The following is a 24,842-nucleotide window of genomic DNA, read 5'->3' as shown; positions in this document are numbered from 1 at the left end:
AAGAAAAGTTGTTAACTCACTGCTGGGCGTCACTGACTCAAATATCCTCATTTTAAATTAAAGTAATGACTTCAGATGTTTAAATATTCATACTGAAACCAAGTCTGGCTTACAACCTTCTCTATATTTAAAGGGTAAAACAATTAAAACGTGGTTGATTGATGCATCTCTGTACTATGGCCGATCAATGCGCACCGTTTGACCACTGGGTGGCCCGGTGCTGCCACCTAGTGGTCCCATTGAGCAGATCAGTCCCTAAAACACAGAGCTTCCACAGCACCAGTTTACTCGTTTCACTCATAGTGGTCGTTGGCAAGAAGTAGGTCTTCTTCTACTACTACTGCTGCTGCTGCTGCTGCTGCTGCCCCTCATCCAGTGCGGAACTATTGGGGTCCCTCGAGAGATCATTTTTGTCCTGTCATGTCTTTTTGTGGCTTACCGTGTACTTTCTGAGAAATTACTCAAGCGATTTATTTTCAAAGACGGGTACTAAACACATAACTAAATGACTGATTCACAGTAGCCCAATGCTTCTAAAATGCTTAGGATGAATTAAATGCAGATGTCAAAGTTCACAAATGTAGGAAAAGTATGTGGCAATTAAAGTGAAGTTTAAAAACCACACTATTAACACAGAGTTCAGAACCTTTGGAAGAGAACATCCAGCTGTACCAATGGTCATATAAATGTTTGACATCATGTGAAAAAATAATCGTAAACTGAACATTGGACAGTTTTATATTTATATGGAACTGTAACTCGGTATGACATCACCGATTGGGAGGCAGTCAGGCTCTTTTTTAAATTAGATTATGTGTACGATCCAGGACACAAATCTACTGACATTTAAAAGCAGAAATTCAAAAAGGTACTTGGAAGTAAAAAGAAAGAAGTTATCAGTCAACATTTTAAACAGGAAAAAGTAAATTTATTTCAATATACAATCGCATTTAAAACTATATAACATAATTCATTTGTTGATTTTACACAGCTCTCATCATGAAGATTATTTTTACAAAATAAGACCAAACTTTGAAACAATAAGTGGAGGAACCACCCGCTAATTACTGAATAATTACTTGTATTATACATTATAGTAATAATAGCTTCACATTTTTGTTCTTTATAAAAAAAGAAAAAAAGTGAGTTCATACAATTTTGCTGAAAATAAATTGATCGAAGAGCAATGTGTGGTTTCTATTATGCAATGCCTAAGAAACTGCTTAGGTGAGGGCAGAATGGACATGTGATAGTTTGGTCTTGCCCAAAAATCCATATTTTTGACCCTTTCAGACACAAACTGCGTGTTATCACGAGCATGGAAGATACTTCGTGTTTATCAGTGGAAGCGGGTTCAAAAAGCAGAAAGGAAGACCGGTGCAAATGATGTCATCTGGAAACGAAATATCCAATCCTGTCTAACAATCCAACCAGAACCAACGGCACAAATATTCTAGTATAAAGGAAAATCTGCACTCATCGCCTCAAAATTGGCCTTTTACTACAATTTAAATAGCCAAGTGTTGTCTCTAAAATGTGCGGGACCATTGCAATTAGTCGTCATATTGCACTTTAGCACGAGTAGGAAGGGAAATCCATGGGCAACAATCGGCCTGTAGTCCCTAGGCCGGCACTTTAGAAGGCCTCTGGTTCAGGACACAATAGTAAACAACATTGCGATGAGGGCACTGAGCAAGGTCGAGGTCACCTCTCCACTCGGAAGGGCCTTCAGGAGCCGAATGTGATGACTCGGGGATCCCTTTTAACCGTCTCAGTGTGCAGTCCTCAGAGGAAACATACATGCCGTGGGCAAAGCCATAAAGAGCTCAACGTTTAACCTTTTTGTAACCGTGACGCATATTCACAAAGTGAATTGTACATTCATTGCCATTAAAAGAGCATTAAATAATCTTAATATAAAAGCCGTCTGTTTTTCATTTTTGCTTTAAAAAGGACTGGTGGTGTGGTGGGGTTTTCTTTCCAGTTCCGATATAAATAGCAAATGTGTACTGAAGACATCATAGTTTAGCTATTACCAGATTAATCCTTTTTACATGGGTATCATGATTTACATTCTTTTGAGTAATCCAAGTCCTGTGGGAGTCCTGGCACAGATGTAGGAAGCTCGCAAAAGCATAGGAAAATATTTCACAAGTCCTTTCATTTACACCTAGAGACAAATCAAACAATGTGACCTGTTCCCAATTTGTGCTGCAAACTGCTAGAGAGGCTTCTTGCACAAAGCCAGTTCAAAATATGTTCTTGTCTGTTTATCCCCTCTCTCCTTTACACCTCTATAGAATCAGGCAGGCATTTGTGCGTTAGCTGGGCACTGAAATCAAACCATTTGTTTGCCAGCCTCTCCGAAGCAACAACAGCACGTTGAATCCTCACTCGTGTGTGCGTGCGTGTCTCGTCTGTGGTTTGTCGTCTGTAACGGGCCTCGCGCTCGGCCCTGCTCAGCAGGTACAGTGACGACCGCCAAGCATACCAGAGCAAAGTGCCGATTGCTTTGCACAGCCCTGGATCGGTCCGTTCCATGTGTTTGTTGTGGCGGGATGTGTGCTTCGGGTGACAACGTGGAGTTAGATGCCGGCCTTGTCGCTGTAGAAGGGTGTGACGTGAAACATGTAGCAGTGTGTGCAAACCCTGACAGGCTTCACCTGGCCATACCGAGGCAAAGGGGCAGAATGGGAGGAGCAGCGCGAGCAGAAGATCTGAAATGACACAGTGAATGACGCATCAGTTACTACCCATATCAAGGCATCACCAGTTGGATCAACTACACATTAAACTGAGGAATCGGCCATCAGACTGAGAGTCATTGTACCTTTCCACAGCTTCTACAGTGGTGCTTCCTGCGGATGACTGTGAAGGGAGCCTTGCAGGCAATGCAAGAGTTGCAGGCTTCATCTGGGACCCAGTCTGGAGGATCTACAGAGAAGAGAAACAGTTAACACAAAGTAGGCCTGTCGCCATCAGCCCGTCTGCTGCAGGTAAAAGGGTCAAAAGGAACCGATTAACACAACTAAACTGTAAGCGTATTTTTTCTGACCTTCAAATTGTCCGTCCCGGGCCTTGGCTGCCAATTCAGATGTGGAAATGGTCTCCTGACAGAGGGCACAGTCTTCCAGCACAGCACTACGCAGAACAGGTCCTGATGGACGCAGTACAAATAATACATCTTTACAAGCCAATTAAAAAACCCTCTTAAAGACATTTGAGTATGTATGTATCGTATGAGGTATACATAAGACAGGTCCCTCACCTTTCTTTTGGTTATCGTTGTCTCCCTCCTCACACTTGGTTGCCATGACTTCAAATAGAGTCTTGAGGATGCTGCGAAGGTCACTAGCATAGTTGGTCTGCAGCTGATCGGCAACACCTGTGTAACAGCAGCAACAAATATTGGATGTCTCAAATAAGGACCAGAGAAAAAGGGTGGATGGAGCCGGACGAACAGTGGAGATTTTACCTGATATACAGACAAAGAGGCGGTGGATAAGATCACTGCTGCTGTGGAAGCGCGATCGGATCTTGTTCCTTGCAGCCAGCTTGGCATTTTGCAGGGCCAGCTGGATCTCCTGATGGTCCTGGTCTTCTGACATCCCTGAGCTGGGGGTCAGACTGCTTACGGGGCTGGAGGGAGTGATAAGACTTTAAAATCATATTTCATCCAGTCAAGATTTCAATCTCAAAGTTAAAAATGCTTTGACAAGAATAAAAGCACATGAAATAAAATAATGTTTTTCAAGTTAGATTTTTGAGGGCGGGCAGGAAAAAGGCACTCATGAATATAAAAGCGACAGACACTTTCATGAGGGATGGGTTACCTGGGGGTGTATGGACTGCTTGACAGACTACATGTGGTGACCGACACACTGTCACAGTCACTACCTGAAACAGAGCTGAGGGGAGAGCCCTGAAAACTAAAAACAACCAAACAAATAATAAAAAAAGAGGATGGATATAAGTAGTACAGAAAGAAAAGTGTGTAGACAAACGTAATGGCAAAAAACAACAACACAGGCAACATTAGGTACAGTGTAAAACAAGAGATACTTGATGAAAGTAAAAGAAAATGTGACAAAAAATGGTCAAATAAACGCATTTACATCAACGCAAGATTGTGCAAAGATCCTATTTTCCCCCAATTACTCCAAAAGCTAATTAAAGGGCTTATATAAATGAAAGTATACCTGGAGCTCGTCCTGACCAAGACTTTAGTCCCTGGCTTGTCCTTATCCGTCTCCTCGTCCCTCTGTCGGCCTCCGGGGGCCTGCTGCCCCTTTTCGTTACTCAGCTGGTGGTTGCACGGGGAGGGCCCGCCCCCTCCACGGGAGCCAAAGTCACGAGGCGGATGACCCAGCCATGGAGCCACGACCAGGCACTCCTCACAAAGCGGTGAGTTTGAACCCTCTTCCAGGTTCTCTGCAGACCAGCCTGAAGAAGGCGGAGTCAACCGAGCGAGCTCACGCTCGTGACCTTGTGCGGGCAGCCGGCGAGCAGCCGACCGGAAGACGGCGCTGGGGGCTGCCGTCTTACACAGGTTATCTAACCCCAGGGCCAGGCCCCTGAGTCCGGTGGACTCTGCGGCGATGGCGTCCTCATGGCCGTCCTCGCAGCTCCCGCAGCAGACACAGGAGTTGAGAAGGCAGTGAGTGGCCACCAGAGGGCCACAGGACTCAATCTCAGAGGGGGCCGGCCGAGGCAGCAGCAGCTTGTCCACGGACAGCTCCGTGGAGGTGGGGGAACGAGGGTTGAAGATGACCGTGGCGGACAGCTTCATCCCGCCCATGCGGTGGGCGATGACCTCAGCCGTTTCAGACGCGGTCCCCTCCAAGCCCGTCTCCCACCCATTGGCGTAAGGCACAGATTCAGAGCCGGGAGCAGAAGTGCAAGGAGGAGGGTGCTTTGCCTTGGGACAGTGAGTGCTCGGGCCTCGTGGCCGCGGGCAAGGCTGCTCCGACTGGGCGGCAGAGTCCCGGCGGCCGCTCCTGGCACAGCCCGGCTGCGGTCCCAGCTTGCTCTGCACGGGAGGAGCAGACTCGTGTGCTTTGGCGGGAGAGGCGACGCAACGACAGGCCTCTCTTGAAATGCTGGCGATGCCGTCTCCCTCCGCGTCAAGGTCCTCCATGTGGAAGACCTTGTCCTCCTCCTCTAAATAGATGCCTGTCCTTCCCCGGCCCCCCAGGAGCCTGCGTGGAGAGGCTTCGGTGCTAGAAGAGCCACTGGAGCCTCCCGCCTCTCCTCGGTGGAGGTTGCGTGCTGGCGAGTGACCCTGGCTTGGAGGCGACAGAAAGGTGGACATCTCGTCCCCTACGCGGTACACCATCATGTTGAGCTGCTCAAGTTCCTCTTCGTCGTACTGCATAGAACAGGCCAACTCCGCCTCCTCCGCCTCCTCGCACAGCAGGCCCGGTTCCTGCTCCTCTCCTCCCATTTCAACCTCCTCCCAACCTTTTTCCACTTCCGCCAGGTCCTCCTCCTGGCTGGGGCAGACCAATGGAGCCAGATGCTCTTTTTCACCCTCACTCTCCCCTTTGTAAGTGTCCTTAGCAGGGCTGCAGGACGAGGGATTCTCTTGGACTGGAGCTGGTGAGCAGTCCATGGCCTGCCCCTGGCCTACCGACAGATCTCCGTCCTGGGTGATACACAGATTTCTTTCTAGTGATATCAACTCGTCCTCAGTCAGGGTCTGGAGGAGGTCTCTGTAAAAGAATTTTAAGACAGTTGTGTCATACCGATAGAGGAATAATAATCATTTAGAAAGATACAAAATAGAAGATGAATGACAAAAAGTACCTGATTTTCTTCAATAAAGTGCGAAAAGGCCGGAAGAGCTCAGATATGTCCTCTGATTTTCGGTCTAGGTTGAGAGGTCCCTCTGAATACACAACCAGCCCACTAAAAAATATGTTTAAAATTCTGTAAGCGAGCAGAAGGGAGGACACAAGGAAGTGGGTGGAAGAATGGAAAGGACAGGCAACACTTACCATACAATGGCTAGTCTGGGAATTGTAAACATCAGTGCAGGCTCATAGTCATCGATCATGTCTTGTGTGAGATAGCCCAGCTTTAAGGCCCTTGGAGAAAAAAAGAAGGGAAAAAAAACGTCATGGTTATACAACCATATTATATCCAAAGATTATTTAAACTTTGCTAATTTCCAGATAAGGCTGGCTGTGTTCTATAGGCTGTAATTCTTCAAAACATTCCTCAGTAAACTCACCTTTCTACAGTCTCACAGAAGAGCACAATCACGTCCTGCTGTACATAGTATTCTTTGGGCGACTTCACAGGCACCATGGCTGACACATAGCTGGAAACGGAAGAAAAGAAAATTAAAAATTAAAATGTAATGACCCACAACTTTGTTGTTGGCAATATTCTTATTCTTATCAATATATCTTTGAAGATGATACAATGGGATTATTATTGCTGCAATTGACAATAATGTGTGACCCTTCATTTACCTGAGCTCAAACTCAGCAAAAAGGCCGTCGAAGTGTCGCAATGCGTCCTTCATGCGGTCAGTGTACAAGGTGAGGTCTCTCAGGGCCTGGTCTCTGGTCATGTTGCGTACCTCCTCCAGGCTACGTGTAAGGTCCTTAGCTAGGGGCCTCATTGCTATACTCTCGATCTCCCTGTTCATGATGATGGAGCCGGCAGCCAAACACTACGCAAGGAAAAACAATTATGAATCACCTCCCCCGGGCTAGAGATATAGGTTTACAATGGTACACTTGACACCCAAATAAACACATTTGTAAAAATGAATGCAATACTGTTGTGCACATGTGTAGGATTTCTGCAAGGTTGTTTTCTTCTGGACTGATGCTAAAGGGAATACAGTACCTCAGCCCCAAACCACAGCTGCCCTGCCAAGTTGTCATGACGAATCTCCTCCGGGAACTTGACGCAGAAGTCTCTGTTGGCCCGGGCCTCGGGAATACATTCATCCATGATCTGATTGATAATGTTCAACACACTGTCCTGCAGATGAGCAAAGGAGTGACAGAAAATAAAATTGAAGAAACTAGTTTGAGGGAAAAACTATTCATTGTTCTCAGTGTGGAATTGAGGGTTGGTCGATAATTACGGCTTTATCCCTTTCAAGACGGCAATTGTTTTACAGCGTGGAAATACCATTGATTAGGACGTGAATAAAAACTGATATGTACATGAAACTATTACAGCCTGTGCAGTTACAGTTGCTATAAAAACCACAAAACTTAAGCACATAATTCTAGCAGTGAAAATGCAGTGTCACATGCAGCAAGAGCTAATCAAGAGCTGATGTGCCGCTGGCATGTACAACAGCCATAATAACAAAGGCTTACAATGAGCCTTTCACTCCACTGCAGCTGCACTGTGCACTGTAATCTTGTCAAGCACAGCCCTGCGACTTTCTCTGCTGGGCCCGAGGAGGAAGATTAAAAAGCTTTAAGAAGGAGAGCTTAACCACTGATTCCTTTGTGCCTGTGGGCTGTGTGTGTATGTGTGGGTGTGTGTGTAGCTTGGCCCGGCAAGGGTACCACCCCAGTGTCTGTGAGAGTCACCCAGCAGGGGACCTCGAGGATAACCATGGTTTCATACCATCGTGGAGGGTAGAGACTACCTGTGCCTGACAAAAGACTGGCTTCTATCCCTTTTAGATTCTACCTCTCCCTCCATTCACTACCTCTGATCTATTATCTTCCTCAGTCTCTCGTGTACGCTACCTAACCCAATCTTTGTCCATCTCAAAACACACACACACACACACACACACACACACACACACACACACACACACACACACACACACACACACACACACACACACACACACACACACACACACACACACACACACACACACACACACACACACACACACACACACACACACACATGCCTGTTCCAGCAGGCAGCACGGTGGGAACAGCCGTGCCAACATAACATGAGCAGCATGCCATCAACCCCCACGGAGACCCATGAATAAGAGCCGTTAGCAGCAGTGGCAGGTTAGAGTGCAAAACGTTGGCATGAGTGCACATGCCCTCATGCTCTTGGGGCCCGAGGGCTGTGCGGTATCATACTGCTTGATTCATTCTCCTCAACAACAAAAAAAAGAAAGAAAGAGTGCTGAGCCCCATTACACTAGACGTACAGAGACATCTTAACATGAGCTAGTCGTTCAACTGCCTCAGATGAAAAACCTATACCAGGTGATGACAAAAAGGATTTTCATATACAAAATATGATCAAATGAGAAGAGGAACTAGGAGAAGGAGAAAGACATTGCAAAGAAAAACCAGGTGACAGATAGTCAGAAGGAAAACAGACTGAACAGTTGGGGATCAAGCGATGACCTTATTAAGTGGTTCTCCCCCCCGTGTGGGGGGAGGCTGAGGCACAACGGGCCAGATGACAACCTCGCGCCACCACCTCCAGCTCTACCAACGTGACTCAGCATGACAGCCATCGGTCATGCACAGCAACCCCTTCTAAGCTCCTTTTCAGCTGTGACCACGTAAAAAGACCCAGACCAAACTGATGAGAAGATATTTCTGACCTGAATCTTTTCTTCTTCTATACATTAGCTCCCTCAATCAAAGCTACATTTATATAAAATGCCTCTCGTCCGAAGAGGCTGCTCGTGTAACCATTTACTAACAGCTCACTAAACACACTGCACCAAACAAAGTCGACTTATCTCATCTCATCTTATCAGCAAAACTGCTTGATGCCAGAACCCTGGCCAAACGATGTGAAGCGAGGGAACGGTCATATCACCACGCCCGCTTCCAGAACGGGATGATAAGGGCAGTGTCTATTTTTAGCTCCCAGGTGACACACAAAAAGATCCAATCGCGTGATAATGAAATGAAAACAATTTCAAATAAACATAAGAATTTGTCTCAGTCGTGACGAGGTGAAACAGGGCCTGCTTAATGTAATCATTCCAACATTACTAATGTGCCCTCAGTGAAAGTCCTCTTTCTGTGCCAAAATGAATCAAAGGGTTAATCTGAAGCGCAGGTCACTGACAGGATTGAAGTCGAGAATGGACTCAGATGGCGTTGAATGGAACAACACTGGAAATCATAAAGAGTTTTCTACTTAAAGGACTGGCACTGTGTATAAGATAGACAGTTACACACATTTTAATTACTTTATTGCGGAAAGTGAAGACTGTGGACTCTGTCACCTGTTATTCTGAGTGCATGGGGACGTCTTAATGCTCAGTACGAACAGCAAGCAAAACATCTTGCAACATTCATTTTTGGGATCTCACTTTAAATACTGTGAACCTGTCCTCCAACTCCACTCAAACTCCGGGCTATTTCTTGGTTTTGTTCGCGACGAATGAATGAAGTTACGCTAATAAATATTTGTTTATCCTCAACGAAATTAAAATAAATATGTTCTCGCTGCTGACCTGACAAGAGCGGAACTGGTTGACCAGGAGGGTGCATCTCTGAGGGTCTTTCCGGCCGTCGAGGCCGTCCAGCTCCGTGGCCACCTGGTTCAGCTCTTCATCGGCGTAGTAGAACTGGGCCAGGAGCTGAGGGTCCGTCCTCTGCACACAAAACACAAACACAGAGGGATGTCATTTTCTAAACCTGTGGAGCGGCTTCTAAGAAACAACGCGGACAAAGCAATGCGTGGAATGAAGATTGTGAGGAACTTCCACATTTGTAAAAAAGCTGAAGCATGACATTGGGCATTTCTGTCACTGGATATCTATCAATATGCTTGTTAATAGTTGCTGTAAATAACCACCCTAACCTAGCCATCAAATCTTAAATGTATATCGGAATACGTTGGCTTTAGTGAACATTGCTTAGATCACAGCAATGGGCATTTTACTAAGTAGTCATTAATCCGTGGACACATACAGTATCTGAGCTCCAACAGCTGGCAAATCATCAGAGCAAACTACAAAAAAGTTATTAGCAGAGGGAATTTGTGAATATCGACGCAAACCAGATTTCTATTCAATTCAAAAAAAAAAATGGGCCAGGTCAAGCCAGAATAACTGAAGTGGAGAGACAACATTAACCGTTTTTCTGTTATCAGGGGATGACAGAAACACTATCTAACTAAACTCTGATGTGAATAAAGACCCCAGTGTCCAAAGCCCTGCAATTTCGTAAATGTACGTCAATTATTCATTTCATCTGCAAAACGTAGCAAATGATGTCACGCATTGAGGAAACCCGGCCACCATGCAGTGAGGAATGACACTGGATGTGCTCCGTGTTGGCCATCAGGTCTACAAGTTGCTCGGGGGAAGGACCTTTGTTCATTCATTACACAAGTTTCCATGTGCAGGGCACTAGGAGAATTAACATGTCCACGACTTGGAGCTCTGCATGAGTGAATTACAGAGTCAGACATGGAATGAGTGAATTACACATTCAGGCGGCTGCATTCATTCTCAAGCAAACCAGCGTTAAGCTGTGGTCAGGTTAACACATGACTTACTAATCATGTTCTGCAAGCCTCCTGGTAACAACAACCACCTACAGCACTTTGGTGTTTAACAGGTGGACTGTTTGTGTCAGCACTCTTTTAGTGACCTTATGTGAGTTATAAACCATGTTCTCTTGTAATATCTTAGTTTCATGGTTTATCTACATGTCATTTAGCTGACGCTTCTATCCAAAGAGACTTTTAATAAGTGCATTTCAGCCATAAGATGTAGTGATTTAGAAGGAGCAGCCACGTCCAGGCGATACAGCGCCAAGATTAAGAGCGCATAATACAGCAACATGCTTCCAATCTGTGGGGGTAAAAATAAAATCAGGTAAGTAGGGCGTTGCATAGGCCACCCTAACAACAGATTGTTTTCTAGAGATTTATGAGCAAAACCAAGACGTGGGTCGTACCAAGAGTCACGCCTAAAACACAGTGCTAGGAAATGGCATTAATCCTGACAAGATGAGTTAACAAAAAAAAGGGCTAATATAGAGCAAATGCTCCCCAGAAGCAGGGGTATAATTAGAGAGGCCGGCCCTCGTAGAGGATTTATGTCATTATCTCCCACCATGCTGCCCTCAGTGGGGAGGAACAGCACAGCAAATGGCTCAGCTGCGGCGTGAAGCACACACACACACGACGACAACAACAAGGTAGGGAAGAGACACACCAACGACCAAAGTGTGAACAAAACAATTGATCCTGCTTATTGCTCAGACCTACCCTAAATGAAAATAACACGTCCGCAGCACAATCAAGTACCTTTTCGTTTTTTTTTAAATCACACAAACATCCTGGGGTTAATGGTTATGAAAAAAAAAAAAAGCGACACTGTGCCACCTTGCACCATCACAAACCACACGTACCCGATGACGGCCCTGGAGCTTATGAAGGACGGCGTGACTGTGCAAACTGAGAAATCCGTAAACCGGCTCATTTTGCCCGCGTCAACAGCTTGGAAACACACTTCATGAGGTCAAACCAGGACCGTTTACCCTCAAGTTTGCAGTGCTTCCCGTTGCGTGATGCTCTCCTCGTGGGCCCTCGCTTCTCCCTCTGAATATGATACATGGTGCCATTCCCTTGCTCTCTCTCTGTCATTAATAATGAAACAACCAGTGAGGAGAAAAGCCAGAGATATAACCTACAGCTGAGGTACTTACTTTCTTTTTTCCTGTAAGGGGAGGACATTTATTTCCAACAGATTTTAAAGTGTTATACTTTAGTATAAGTGTTGAGTACTGAGCGATGTCACTAGACTATAACTAACATGGGAATGAATATATTGTGTGAATCTACATGTTATTTCAATCTCATGCTTTTGGAACATCTGAAATAATCCTTTACTGCGTGATACCTGATTTCTCAGACGCAACCAGCACTAGGAGTTACAGAATAGCAAGGCTGGATTAGAGCAGATGGGCATTTATTTCCTTCAAGGACACTTTAGTTGCAGACACAAAACCCACGTTGTTCCACAAACAAAATCAATAATATCGCTGCACATTTTGTTCTTGAGCGTGCATTTTGATGTCTCTGTCATGTCATCACAATGCAGTGCAGAAAACCGCATCCGATCCAAACTGAAAGAGGTGACTCTGATTCTGTTTTACAGAAGTCTTATCTTTCCAAGTGTACTTTGGAAAGATAGGAAACAGTAATGGTCTTATGTCAAAGTCAAAAGAAAAATAGTCATTTCATTAATGCATTGGCATTAAAAACATGGAAATCCATTTATGGGAGTTTCTGAATGTGTAAGTTAATGGGAACAGACAAAAGGAAATATATTTAAAAAAAAATTAAAAACACTGTAAAAATAATTCATTTATCTTTACATTCAAATGTATTCTTTGACAGCGAGGGAGGCAATGATATCACCAGTCAGGCCGCACTACAATGAGTGAGTCTATTGCGAATGCCATGATGACCAAACAGGAAACAAGTGTGGGAGACGGTGAAAGGCAGCCTTCTTGCAAAAGATGGCATTGATGGCATTGATGGCATTCATTTTGAAATGAATATTAGCAGGAAGAAAAGAAGTATTTTATACAGGCGCCATCCCATAGTTTCCTTCTGCTGCATTCCTCACACAAGAGAGAACAATCCTGCAGCGCTGCATCGAGGGGGGGGGGGGGGGGGGGGGGCAGGGGGGTTGGGGGAGAGTCAATGGCAGGAAATATTCAAGAAATGCTGCTTTACCGGTAGCAACGGCGGTTTGAGTGTGTAACCAGAGCCTAAACGGCGAGCAGTTTGCTTACATGAAATAGGTTGGCACAGGGTCAAGAGACTTGGAGACTGGAATATACATGACACATAAGTAAATGGCTGAAAGAAATGACAAAGAAAACCAACTTCATAAACCTCCAATGTGTGAAAAAAGACTGCAACGCTAAAAAATAAACTTCTTTAAAGCAATGCTGTCCTACAATGGTAATTTAAACTTTTATTCAAATGTCAACATGGGGATCTGGCCCCTGAACCTGGGACTTGTGTCATCACTCCCATTAACTGTGCCTGGTGTTAGTGAGGCAATGATTCAGCAGACTCCGCTCCTCTCTCCTGATATACAGCTGCAGTCCTGGGTGCCCTCCCTTCCGAATGACTCAAACTACAGCCAACGCGGTCACAAAGCCATCATTTCAGACGACTCTCCCACAACTTCATCCACAGTGACAATTACCGTTAGGCCCCCTCAAATCGCATTGTTTGACAATGACTGTCTGTTTTGTGAAATAACGGGTGATGACAGTGTGACCCATCAAAGAGAGTTAGAGCCAAAAAAAAAAAAAAAGTCACCATCTCAGCGAGCCTTTTTCCTTGAGCCGATGATTCTGGACGGTGAGGCTGGACGACCGCCCGCAGCATCGGTGCGTGCGTACCGAGCCCACTTAAGGGACTTATGAGAAAGCTCGCCTCTGGCCTCCATACTCTATTCCAGGCTCAATTTGCTTCCTTCTGGCTGCCTTCCAAGGATCAGAAGCAAATATTGTACAGGGTGGAGGGGGTGGGGTGGAGGGGGTGGGGGGGGGCTGGGGAACCAGTTCACTCTGCTTCATCCAGTCAGAAAAAATAAATAAAAAAGCACCCGGATACCGTTCATCACCGTATTTATTATTCAGGGATCAACATAAAAGCCCGGGCTAGAGTAAGCTAATTGTTTTGGTAACAAACAAGGAAACTTCCTAAACCATTATTTATATTACGTTTCGTCAGAATAAAAAAGGAAAATCTTTCCGAAGATGCAGCGTGATGCTTAAGTGCATTCAGTTGTGTTGAGTCATGTTCAGCTTGCATGAGGAGGTTTTGTTTCCACCCTCACCTCTGTGTCGTTTTCTGCAGCTACAGTTATTGATGGGGCCTTTAAAAAAATTAAAAAAAGGCACAAACTCCAATCCTTCACATTTATGATCACATTTAAGATGTTCTATTAAATAAATGTGCGTATAAATCGATGGCACTGATCACAGGCTGCTGTGTACAGCGTGTCCACACTAACCATCTGAAAGTTGGAGCCAAAGCAGGCTACAGATTAAAATTCATTGACACAATACATTCAGAGTGGTCCGCCCATCTGGACTGATGGCATAATCTGTGTGCTGGTCTCAGCTCACAGGGCTGCCCTAATCTGGCATTTGGTCAAAGCAATGACCACAACACGACAGGCTGAGATGACACACGGGGCGCACAGGTTTTAGTTGGCTGCAAGCTGTGTCCCGGACACCCCACCTCCCCCAGATTGTAAAATGACAGGGACGTTCTAGTAAAAGAAATAATGTCGTTATACAATCCAGAGCTGGTTGTTATATTCTAGATTGACAAAAATCACCAACTCTTTTGTTGCATATGATTTAGGAAGAGATGACAAGAGGTAGAGATGCACGCCTCCTTCAGCCAACTCCGACAAACCCAACGACCCCCACTCAGGAAATCCCGTCAAAATTAGGACCCACGTTCCGTTTATACAACGGAGGACGTGCGTGACACACATGCGTGAGGCTAATTCGGTCTGCATACCTTTCATTGTTAGGAGCAGTGCCTGAGAGCTAAGGGTCCAGACCTCCACCCTACGCCATCTGTGCGACAAATTGTGTAAACACAACATTTTTAATTGCGCTCCAGCGAGATTAAATGTATTTAAATCCACATGCTTGTGCTATTGGGATTGCACCAATGAACAAGGAGCAGTTTTGTTAACGTCTTTCCACAGACAAGCACGTGTATTAATAAACATTTAGACCATGCTTTTTTTATTAAAAAGGGCATATTAAAATAACAGTATAAGACTTTGTTTCAATATCCAGCTATTGAAAATCAAAGGTTTATCATAAATGAAGTGGTTATAAGATCAGCAAGTCCACTATGTAGAAACACTTTCTAAAAGGGAGACATCCTCTCATCGTATCGCCCGCCAACTGCAACAAAAGGCTAAAATCTAAACCCCCAAACACAGGGCTACTGTTCACCTCCTTTCCCTGCTGATTAGACAGAGCCTAAAGCAGAAGGGGTTGCTGGCTCTTCCTGACTCAGAATATAGACAAAAGGCACCTTGACTGCATGGTTTGCTTATCACCTGTGAAGGAAAAAGAGGAATTGAAGCCTTTGATCAGAGAGGGGTACCATTTATTGCCAATAAGAGACTGGGTGTGGAAAATGAGTGCAGCCTCCGAGTCGATACCGGGACGAGCTGATAAATCTCAGTCTTCTCTTACAGCAATTTTCTTTCAATCATCGCTTCCCCACACCTCGGACGGCAGCGCCCGGTTCCCCGAACCTGCAATGAATTTAAAAAAGGCCTTCCATCGCCGGGCCTGTCTCAATCTGCACTAGGGTCAGCTCTCTTAAATCCCGGCAGCTGACACCAAATCAATTACCCCGTAGCCAGTGGGTAAGCAGAATGGGACGTCCACAAAGAACTCCAGAAACCAGGCTGAACAGGAAGCCGCACCGGCCGCTGCTCAGCAGTTTGTCGGGTCTCTCTTCCACAGACTCTGTGCCAACAGTGCAGAATCAACTTTGCAAGGACAAGCCCTTATTCACTGTACCTGCTCTCGGTTATTTCAATGATAGGTTAGCAATATTGATAGAAAACAAAGCAGCATAGTGGTTAATGACAAAGGGCAAAATAGAAGTGGCCTTGAACCACGTCAAACGGAACTACAACTAGGCCGGTCACGCAGTTGTGGCTTAGCAATTATGACAAAATATGTCCCAGGAAAAGAAAAGTGTTGCTCAGAGTTTAAGTTGAATCATCTGAAAGATAATATGGACCTGAAAATGTGTCTTTGGTTTTAAATAGCACAGAGACAGATTTTTCAAAAGCATTACACGGTCATCCATAACCCTCATGGACCTGCCTTACTTTCCACACATATTTAACGTTTTAAAATCAAAACACACAAAGCCATTACTGCTGCCAAAACCATGTCTTTATAGATGCACATTCCCATCTAAAACAAATTCCAATGTGCACTTCCAGTAGGGCCCACACAGATGGCAACAGAAGGAAAAAAAGGGCTTCTGGGTGGGTGATAAGTAAAAATAAGTTGCTTCGTTGAAACCATCAGCTGTCGACATGCTGGGAATACTTTGACAGTGAAGACACCATCTCTTGTGGAGTCTTGACAATGACATAGTTGACTTGAATTTGAAATGATTAGCCTAAAGACAATTGTAATGATGTATTGATTTTTAAGTCATTAAAAAAAAATAAAAAAAACAGTATCACTTGTATGCCTGGAGCAAACAAGACATAGAAATATGACAACTTGGGCTTTAGTGAATTGAGAGGAGGATTTCTGTCCCTCTTTGACATGCATTATAATACAAGATTAATGAAATATTTGACAGGTTTATTGATGTTGAAAATAATGATTAGACCTAGTTTGGGGAAATAGAGACTACTAATATACCTTTTGTACTGTAATGCTGTGATGGAATGGAGTGATATATGACTTTCAATTACCTTCAGATGCAGTACACCAATAAGGACTGCCAAGAGGTGACCTTGCGCAGTGTTGTTTGTTTTGCTGAAAGCTGAAAAATGTCTTTTATTTTATTATTTACTCCAGATAAAGCTGCATAAAGACCATGTTAAACACAATCCATCATTCAGATGTAAAATGATTTGCTGCATATGCAATTTGCATAAAGCAATTTTTCTTAAGTGGCTACACATTTTTGTTACACTAATTAATTAAAAATATCACTAACGACATGACAAAACACTGAAATACTATCCTACATGTAAACTGATGGTCTTATGCTAAAATGACCATGATACAATAATATTCTTTACCAGAATCAGTGACCTTATCAAAGTGATCAGACATTAGCATTACATTAGGTTCCTGCTTCTTGCTAATAGGCGAGATTGTTACAGGCTGATGTCCGTTTGACATTTCGCTAAGGAAGCCTGCAGAAACTATCGGCGCTGAACTGGCCGTTGAGGGAGGGGGGACGGAAGGCAAATTAGTAGCATCCTGCAGATAGGGGTGCGCGCACCCGGCCTGATGCGAGCTGTGAGCCTGTCACACTGACAGATGAGGTGGAGCGGAGCTGAAGGTCAGCTCCTGAATGCCCGATGAAATAACAACCCAGAGAGGAGCACAGGTTTACCCTCCAGACGTCTCTCTCTCTCTCTCGCACGCCACCGGTTACGCCGCCTCTGATGACAGAGGTTCGTGAGCATAAAGTGACCATTTTGGCAGAGTGAAAACCTGCCAGCCGGGTCTTGATTTTATTTTTGTTAGGTCTGTGTGTGTGTTGGGGGGGGGGGGGGGAGAAGTGCTGAAGCAGATTTTTCCAAAGCTTCTTTACTCATCTTAAAAGTTTACCTACGGAATTTTAAGTGAAAGGTCAGGTTGTGAGCCAAAATTGTTTAGAGAAATCTCTGGTTAATCATTTGGTCTCTGGTGAAATAAACCCATTGAAAGGACTTTAAGAATTGTGAAAAATATCCTGCATTTTGGTGAATCAACTTGAGTGACAGATTTTTTCCCTGCAGTGCATTGCCACACTATTTTTGTTGTTGTTTGTTTTTTTACAGAAGTTCGCACTTGATGACAGAGTCACTAAACCGGTACATCTTGTCCAGTCGCTGCACACTCTTTTTCTAAACACACTGTAGGGGAAGGGAGGGGGCAAAGAGCAAGAAATCTCAATTGCGCTTCTTCAGTCAAGAGAAGATGCTGATTCAACACTTTTCCATCTCCAGGAGAACATTAGTTTAATGTAGAAAATGAAAAACTACTTCCTAGTTTGGTTGTTGTGATCAGGACCCTCCTTTCATTCCATTTGTCTGTTCTTACTGATGGGCATAATTACAGGTGTGTATACCTTTTTCTTTTCACTCATATCATGCAGGACTGATCATCTAAACCCACAGACTTATGTGTAATTCTGTTAGCTCCTACCATGGCTGTGATTTGAAAGAAAAAGGCACTGACGTAATAGCACAGCCCTTCAGAGCCAGTAATCATTCACAAGGGTGACAATACTCTGGTGAACCCCAAAACACTTAGGCCTAACCCCAACAACGGGTCGCTAAAATGCTGTGACGGCAAAATGGTTCAACAGAGAACACAAGTGTGACGCAGGTGCGTTTGAGAAGTAAAGAGCAGGTGGACAATCTATAATCAAAGGCTGACACGACAGTTACAAAAACTCACAATTACGGTTAACGTTTCATATGGAAACACAGCAGTCTTTGATTACCAGAAAGTGACTTATCAATCTTAAAGTGTTTGAGAAATACATAAGTAAACCATCTGATAATCTTTGTCAAGAAACAAAACAATGCACTAGTCACCAACCGCTTCATTTTTTTTTCCTGAAATGCACGATGCAAGTGTTTATGTGTAGCTATGCAGATATACTGAAATAATACCATATATTAAACACAACAAATGTTGTTCAGGCCTGTCTACTTGCTCTGGACACTGATACATAAACTAGAACCTCCCCCTCTTTCTCAAAATATTAGTTAAAATAGTCTTAAGGAGTACAAAATGTTTAAGGCAATCTATTTCTTTCTTTTTCCATCCATAAAGCAAAAAAATCTTCAAGCCGATAACAACCAGATGTATCTATCGTCAACAAGAGGTGCATTAGAATAATGGGCAGTAAAAGTATGGTGTGCATCATTACACTCTTTGCCAAGTCTTCCCAGCAAATATTAAAATGAAATGGAGTCAATATTGAGAATAAACCCAAGTTAAACATTACAACATCCATGGCTCAGACTTCTCTAAAAAGAGGGGTTCACCAGCTTCTCAAATAAAAAAAATTAAAAATAAATCTTTTACTGTCTGTAGTTACTCAACTCTGACTGTAGAACTTTAGAACGATGCAGCATAAATTAATGTTAAACCGATCAATAATTACTCTGATCTTTGCAGTTTAGCGTGAATGCCAATTATTGCATTAAGCAGAGAGCTTTATAACTTCTTAAAACACAAAAGTTAAGAGTTCACTCCCTAGAGAAATATTTGCATTAACTCGAACTTTAAAAGTGCTGCAGTTGGCACATATTTAAACTGTTCATTTAACAAGGCGATCAAGCCTTCAGTACTTTTTCTGCTGTCTCAGGCATGTTTCCACACTTCAAATGAATCATAGCTCATCCATTATATCAGCCCAAATAAGATGATGATGCTTACAAATTCTGTGTCCATGAGAAGCAGGGGATATGATGGGTTTGCTTTTAACAATTTATCCAGTTTACGATGCGTTCTACAATCAACAAACAAATATAACCCATTGAAATGAAACACAGATGAAACAAGAAATTTGATTAAAACCTGAAGAAGAAAAAAACTATTATTAAATTAAACATCTCATGTTTCATTTTTTAATGAAAAACATTTTAGATAGAAAATTATTTTTGACCAAGTTCCAGCCTCTCAGATTTTTCTAATTTTCTTTGTATTAACGTTATAGAATTATATAATCAGACAGTATAAGCAATTTATATTTTTTTCATACAGCCTTAAATTGAGGGAAAAAAACCTCAGCCAAATTGATAATGAACAAGTTACATTGAGTCATAAAATGCATTTTTATTATAATATTAAAATAGAATTTACAATTAATCATTTTATTTTTTGTAAAAGGATGAGATTATATATATAGATATATAGATATAGATATATATATATATAAAATCACTATTGTTGCCGTTGCTGCTCATTAGTTTTATGATTTTACAAAGAATTTAGGACTACAATACCAAAAGAAATCACGTTACCTAAAATTCATAACAATACCAGCTGAAGGCAGCAGTAAATCAGTCATTTTAACTCTTTGTCAGGCTGTAACATTGTTAGCCATGACGACAAAAGAAACAACAACAACAACAACAACAACAAAAGGGAGAGATGCTGGTTAATACAGTGTAACGTTGGGATCACAGGCTAACGTAACCCGGATCGGCTGTTTCTGCTAGCTATCCCCAAAGCTATGCATAAAAAAATGACTTACTGCAGAGCTGACAGAGAGCGAAAATCTGAGGTAACTTACCTTGGGCTTGTACAGCCACTTCCGAAAGCGGTTCATCGTCACCTCGCCACCTTCCTTTGTCACCGAGCACCCTCCCGTCCTGTACCTGTGTGTCTGACAGTATCGGCGGCTGGTTGCTAAGCTAGCTCTCACCGGTGGATCCCAGCGCGAGGAAATACCCACCAAAAACAGATATACGGCAAGTTGCCCTGAACGTTACAACGCGGCTCGGAAGGCGCACAAAGTAGACAACCAACAACAACGACTTATTTCCATCTTCGCTGAATGCCGAGGTCCGCTGCAAGTCTCCCCCTCCCGTCCGGCCACTTTCCAAGTCCCAACGGTTCAGACGAACGAAGCAGCGACGGCTCTGCTGTTCTCTTTCCCCCCTTTAACGCTACTGGATGACAGTCACGATGACAACGTCCACCTCCCACTTTCACAGGGAATGATGCCTTCACGTGCTGCTTGTAAATACGACCACAGCTCGAATCCTTGAGTAACTATTCGATATTTGAGTATGCATGTTAAATGTAAATTATTGTTAAAATCTGATGACTTTCTTTACACGTCCGAAAAAATGAGTTTATGTTTATCAGATTATGGTAGGAATCCAGAGGATTTAAAACCTAAAACCTAAAAACCCAGTTCTGCATGTGATTTGTTCAGTAATTTGCTTACCCCCGCTAACCCCTCAAACTTGGATGTGAAGTTAGTCACCTTCTCCTTCAATATGTATATGCATAAAACACACACAGATGTTCATGTTTCCTCTTTCCTTTATGAATGTATCTCGTTTATGTAGTTATTGCATTTCCAACAGTACGCTAAGGCAGCGCCTGGCTCGCCGCGACGTCACAGTATGCTACGTCATAATTATTGTTATGGCAGGCAACAAAGGATCAGACTGTCACACTGAAAATTTGCATCTGTTGAATTAAAACATTTAACGATTTCAAATCTTAAACGAAACGTCCCAACAGTAAAACATAGAATAAAAATATAATGTGTAATGCCCGGCTCATACAAGAGTTGGATACATTTCCGTTTACGATAGTGTTGCTAAGCAACGACTGAACATTGCAACTGTTCGCGCTGAAAACAAGCTTCTCCGTTGGACTTTCTATTTATCTTTTAATAGCATCCCTTTTTTCCGTCTCAGTGAACGATAGAACTCAAATGTTACTTTTTCATACGTTCTATAGACCAACGTGAGAATTGAAGACGGATAGGCCTCACGTTACCTAATTTCTTCATGCGTTTCTGCAAGCAAAGACCTTTCACCACAGTTATCAATCTCCACTAACTTTTTGCAGATCGATACGAAATGGCATCGGGCTATGGATCACTTGCCACAGAGGCCATTGTGCTGCTCGATAAGTTCAGCGCTGGCAGGCAGTGTTTGGATGACTTCATGGAAGATGCTTCAAAGGATCTGCAGGTAAATAGACTCAGATTAATGCCCCATGCTTGTGCTGACACCTGGATGTCTCATGTATTAGGTTATCTGTCACAGATCATGGATACGACGCATAAGAAGTTCATACTTGATGTCGTTTGCGGATGCATTGAGAACAAAGCGTTATTGGACGTAGTCATCAATGTCTTCTATGGTCAGAACGGGAAGCGCGTATCCATAGGTGACCGCAGCCAATTTGTCAGTAAGTAAAATAATTAATCCAAATTTGAATGTGAATTTATACACGTATTCCACTGACACACATTGATATAGTTACTATGCCGTTCTCCAGTCATCTGTTACCTCGCCACGTTTTCTTTGGATGACCTTGGACTTAAGCGTTTTAGCACCATCATCAGATCTCTGGACATCAAGAAGATGCACACAGTTAAGAAATTTTACAATAAGTTTGTTGTAATTGGAAATATCCAGCGATCAAAAGCTCTGTTGTTGTAGCCTTGTTTAAATGTGTATTGTGTTTGGCTGTAGTTCCTGACTTTCTTCTTCACAAATCTCACAACGTGGATACAAGATGAGTGGAATACTATTTACGATGCTTTCTATGTGGAAGAACACTTGATTTCCCCTTTACAAAGGTAAGAAAATAACAGAAAAATATGTTTTAGCAAACCAACATTTTAAAAAATGCAAAGAGTTAATGCAAATATTTGTCCAATAGATGGCGCCCTGAGATCGATATTCTCATGGACCAGCTTGCTGTCAAAATATCTCTCGGGAATCAGGTCAAGAAATCCCCCATCAAAACCACTAAGCCTCAGGAGTTCTCTCTCACCAAGTTCCCTCACACCAGACCTCGGCCGCTGCCTCTACCTGAGCTCATTCCGCTGCAGGGAAAATCAAAACCAGTCAGCCTCATTTACAGTTATATACAATATTTTCTTCAGCTGTATTGGTGGGTGGATGATGCAATAGACTCACAATGCTTGTGCTTCTTAGGTTCCAAAAAGTACATACATGTCTCCGAAAGAGATGCAGATGATGGAGGAGATCAAACAAAAGAACCACCAAAAGACTGAGGTACAATACATGCTTTTAATGAGACCATCGGTACAAGGCTATGACACAAGGAAATATATTTCCATCATATAAACATTGTAATAAAAATAGTTTGACAGGAAGACAACATATGCAACAATTAAACAAAAAAGGCACAAATATAATTACATTCAGTGCCCAGATACAGTACATTCAGTTAATGCGGCATATACGATTATTGTCCGTTTATTATGAAGAACACGTTTTCTTTATGGGCCTCTCTAATGATATTCTCTTGGTTTTTCACTAAAGGAACTTCTCTCTCAAGCAAACACGAAGCAGTTCAGATGTGTGAACCCAGAGAAATCTGAAACCACCAAGGTGAGGGCCGTATGGGTTTTCCAAGTAATATAATCAAATCACAGCTGAGCTAACTTATATCGAGATGGAGAACATTTACAGCTGAGTGAGTCAGTAGACATTTCAAAGTGAGTACACATTTTCTGATGAACCGTCATTTGTCCTACAGAGCACGATGGCTCAGATTAAAGAGGACTTGGAATCAAAACTCAAGTTTAATTCATTTCATTCCTCTGGACTACCCTCCAGTAATAAGGTGAGATCTTATTATTTCACCTGCTCCAGGGGATCACTGTGATGGTGATGGATATGGACTGATGTGGCCGTAGTATCCACTGGCATGTGCTTTTTGGTTCCGTTAGAATAACATGTGGCCCATCAAGCTCAACAATGCAGCCATCTTGAGGCAGGGAGCGCTATATGAGCGTGAGGTGGAGGAGGAACTGCAAAGGTACAATATTGACTTGCTAATGCTGAACATTTTTTAATGGGCTTATTCATCGGCGCACTAGAATTGCCAAACCAATTTGAATGAGAGCCACATTGAAATGATTACTTGGAAATACTTAAATTAAATTATTAAAATAATCGCAGGTCTATTCTGCCAGGAGGATCTTGATCTCCTCAAATACAAAAAGGTCAACTTTTTTTGGGACTCACGTCTGTGACACAGAATGGATCGTCTGGTGGAGGGGGCACGGGACCCCTCGTCTTTCCTCCAGTGGCAGAAGGAGATGCGTGACAAGGACCTTCAGGAGGAGCTGGCCAATATTGAGCGTAGACGTCTGGAGGGACGCATCAGTTACGAGGAGGCAGCTATGGCCCGCACACGCCTAATAGAACGCAACCAGAAGACTGCTCAGCTGAAGAAAGAAGAGGTGGGTAAAGACAGCTCGACAGCTAACAACAAGCGGCACAGACGATTACACGTCACTTTAAAGTGGGTAACGAGATGCGTCGCTTTAAACAAGTCATTTAAAAGGGATTTACAGCCACGCTTGATTAAAGTGTTTTCTGTTAGACAGCTGCGCTGATGAGGAGATACGCAGAGAAAAGACTGCGGGAGGAAAAAGAAATGAGAGACTTGGTGCAACAAGTGGCAGAGGGACACAAGAACTCAAAGGTGGCAAAAGAGAAGTTACAGAAATTCAAGCAGAGCATAGGTAGGCCCACCGCCTCAGTGCTACCACACGTGATTACATCGCTTCTCCGCTGTTTCCTTTTTCAATCTCATCCACCTCACGGAATCTCCGCAGTGAAAGAAGTGGCGGAGCAAAGACGAGAGCTCCTTCGACAAGCACTGGAAGAAGCACAAGCAGAGCTCAGCAGGAAGTTCGAAGTGATCCGAGAAATCCACGCCCTAGAATCTCTCGCTCCTTTGAGAGTCAGGAACTTTGACTACACAGAGGTGAGTGACGAAAAAGGCCGGACGCCATCCAGCACCTAAACATTCACGTCCTTCTTTGAATCTGTTGTCTCGTGTCAGTCTGCGGGCCACGAGCTGCTGGGAGAGATGTCCCTGGTGGAGCTGAAGGAGCGTCTGGCCCTCCTGAAGGAGGCGCAGCAAGCAGAGCAGCATGAGAAGCGTGAGCTCATCCTGGAGGAGAAGGAGAACAAGAAGCGACTGCTGCTGGAGAAGCTGGACAACATCAACGTTCACACCAGGGCGCTGGCGCAGGCGGCCGCCAGTAGGTCAGAAAAATGTTTGACTCCAACTCCTCGTTTATGGTATAGGAGGGAAACATAGGGGTTGAATATGAATACATAATACCCACGGTGGTTTTGGCATGTTGCAGGAAAGAGGAGAGAAAGGCCAGGCTGGCTTTTCGCCAGGCGATGATACAGGATGACACCGTTTTGGCTCTGCAGAAGAAGCTCGAGGAGAAACAACTAGAGCGCCAAAGACTGAAAGCAAGAAGGCCTAAAACAGGCAGCAGCACGTAGGGGCACACACACACACCAAAGTGAGTATGGAATCCAAAATAAAGAGGAACTGACTCTAATTCAGTAAGTTGTAAGCATTGTCTGATTTTGTGAGTCATTTTTCTTGCTTGGAGCAATG

At 43.6% G+C, this 24,842-nt stretch overlaps 2 protein-coding genes across 3 annotated transcripts; one reads left to right on the top strand and one right to left on the bottom strand.

The window, feature by feature from the left end:
• Positions 1-912: 912 nt before the first annotated feature.
• zfyve28 (zinc finger, FYVE domain containing 28) lies at positions 913-20,389 on the bottom strand. 2 transcript variants are annotated; one of them, XM_037487104.2, is made up of 14 exons: positions 19,987-20,389; positions 9,428-9,568; positions 6,859-6,996; positions 6,477-6,679; positions 6,233-6,322; positions 5,997-6,086; positions 5,806-5,907; positions 4,200-5,711; positions 3,834-3,929; positions 3,476-3,639; positions 3,269-3,385; positions 3,056-3,157; positions 2,831-2,934; positions 913-2,717 (listed from the first exon to the last, which is right to left on the bottom strand). In XM_037487104.2, exons 1-14 carry the CDS (start codon positions 20,020-20,022, stop codon positions 2,586-2,588), a joined length of 3,027 nt encoding a protein of 1,008 aa, XP_037343001.2. In that variant the 5' UTR covers positions 20,023-20,389; the 3' UTR covers positions 913-2,585. The 2 variants fall into 2 exon arrangements, with proteins under 2 accessions (XP_037343001.2, XP_037343002.2); XM_037487105.2 differs by lacking the exon at positions 3,834-3,929.
• Positions 20,390-20,866: 477 nt separating this feature from the next.
• cfap99 (cilia and flagella associated protein 99) lies at positions 20,867-24,832 on the top strand. The gene is made up of 14 exons (XM_037486710.2): positions 20,867-21,406; positions 21,482-21,626; positions 21,717-21,811; positions 21,914-22,020; positions 22,104-22,290; positions 22,382-22,462; positions 22,733-22,801; positions 22,950-23,036; positions 23,143-23,231; positions 23,454-23,658; positions 23,802-23,943; positions 24,037-24,188; positions 24,267-24,472; positions 24,577-24,832. Exons 1-14 carry the CDS (start codon positions 21,293-21,295, stop codon positions 24,722-24,724), a joined length of 1,827 nt encoding a protein of 608 aa, XP_037342607.2. The 5' UTR covers positions 20,867-21,292; the 3' UTR covers positions 24,725-24,832.
• The last annotated feature ends 10 nt before the right edge of the window (positions 24,833-24,842 follow it).

Source organism: Pungitius pungitius, chromosome 14, assembly GCF_949316345.1.
Source record: "Pungitius pungitius chromosome 14, fPunPun2.1, whole genome shotgun sequence".
NCBI classification, from domain to species: Eukaryota; Metazoa; Chordata; class Actinopteri; order Perciformes; family Gasterosteidae; genus Pungitius; species Pungitius pungitius.
Note: the sequence above shows the minus strand (reverse complement) of the source record. Positions and strands in the feature narration are given on the sequence as shown.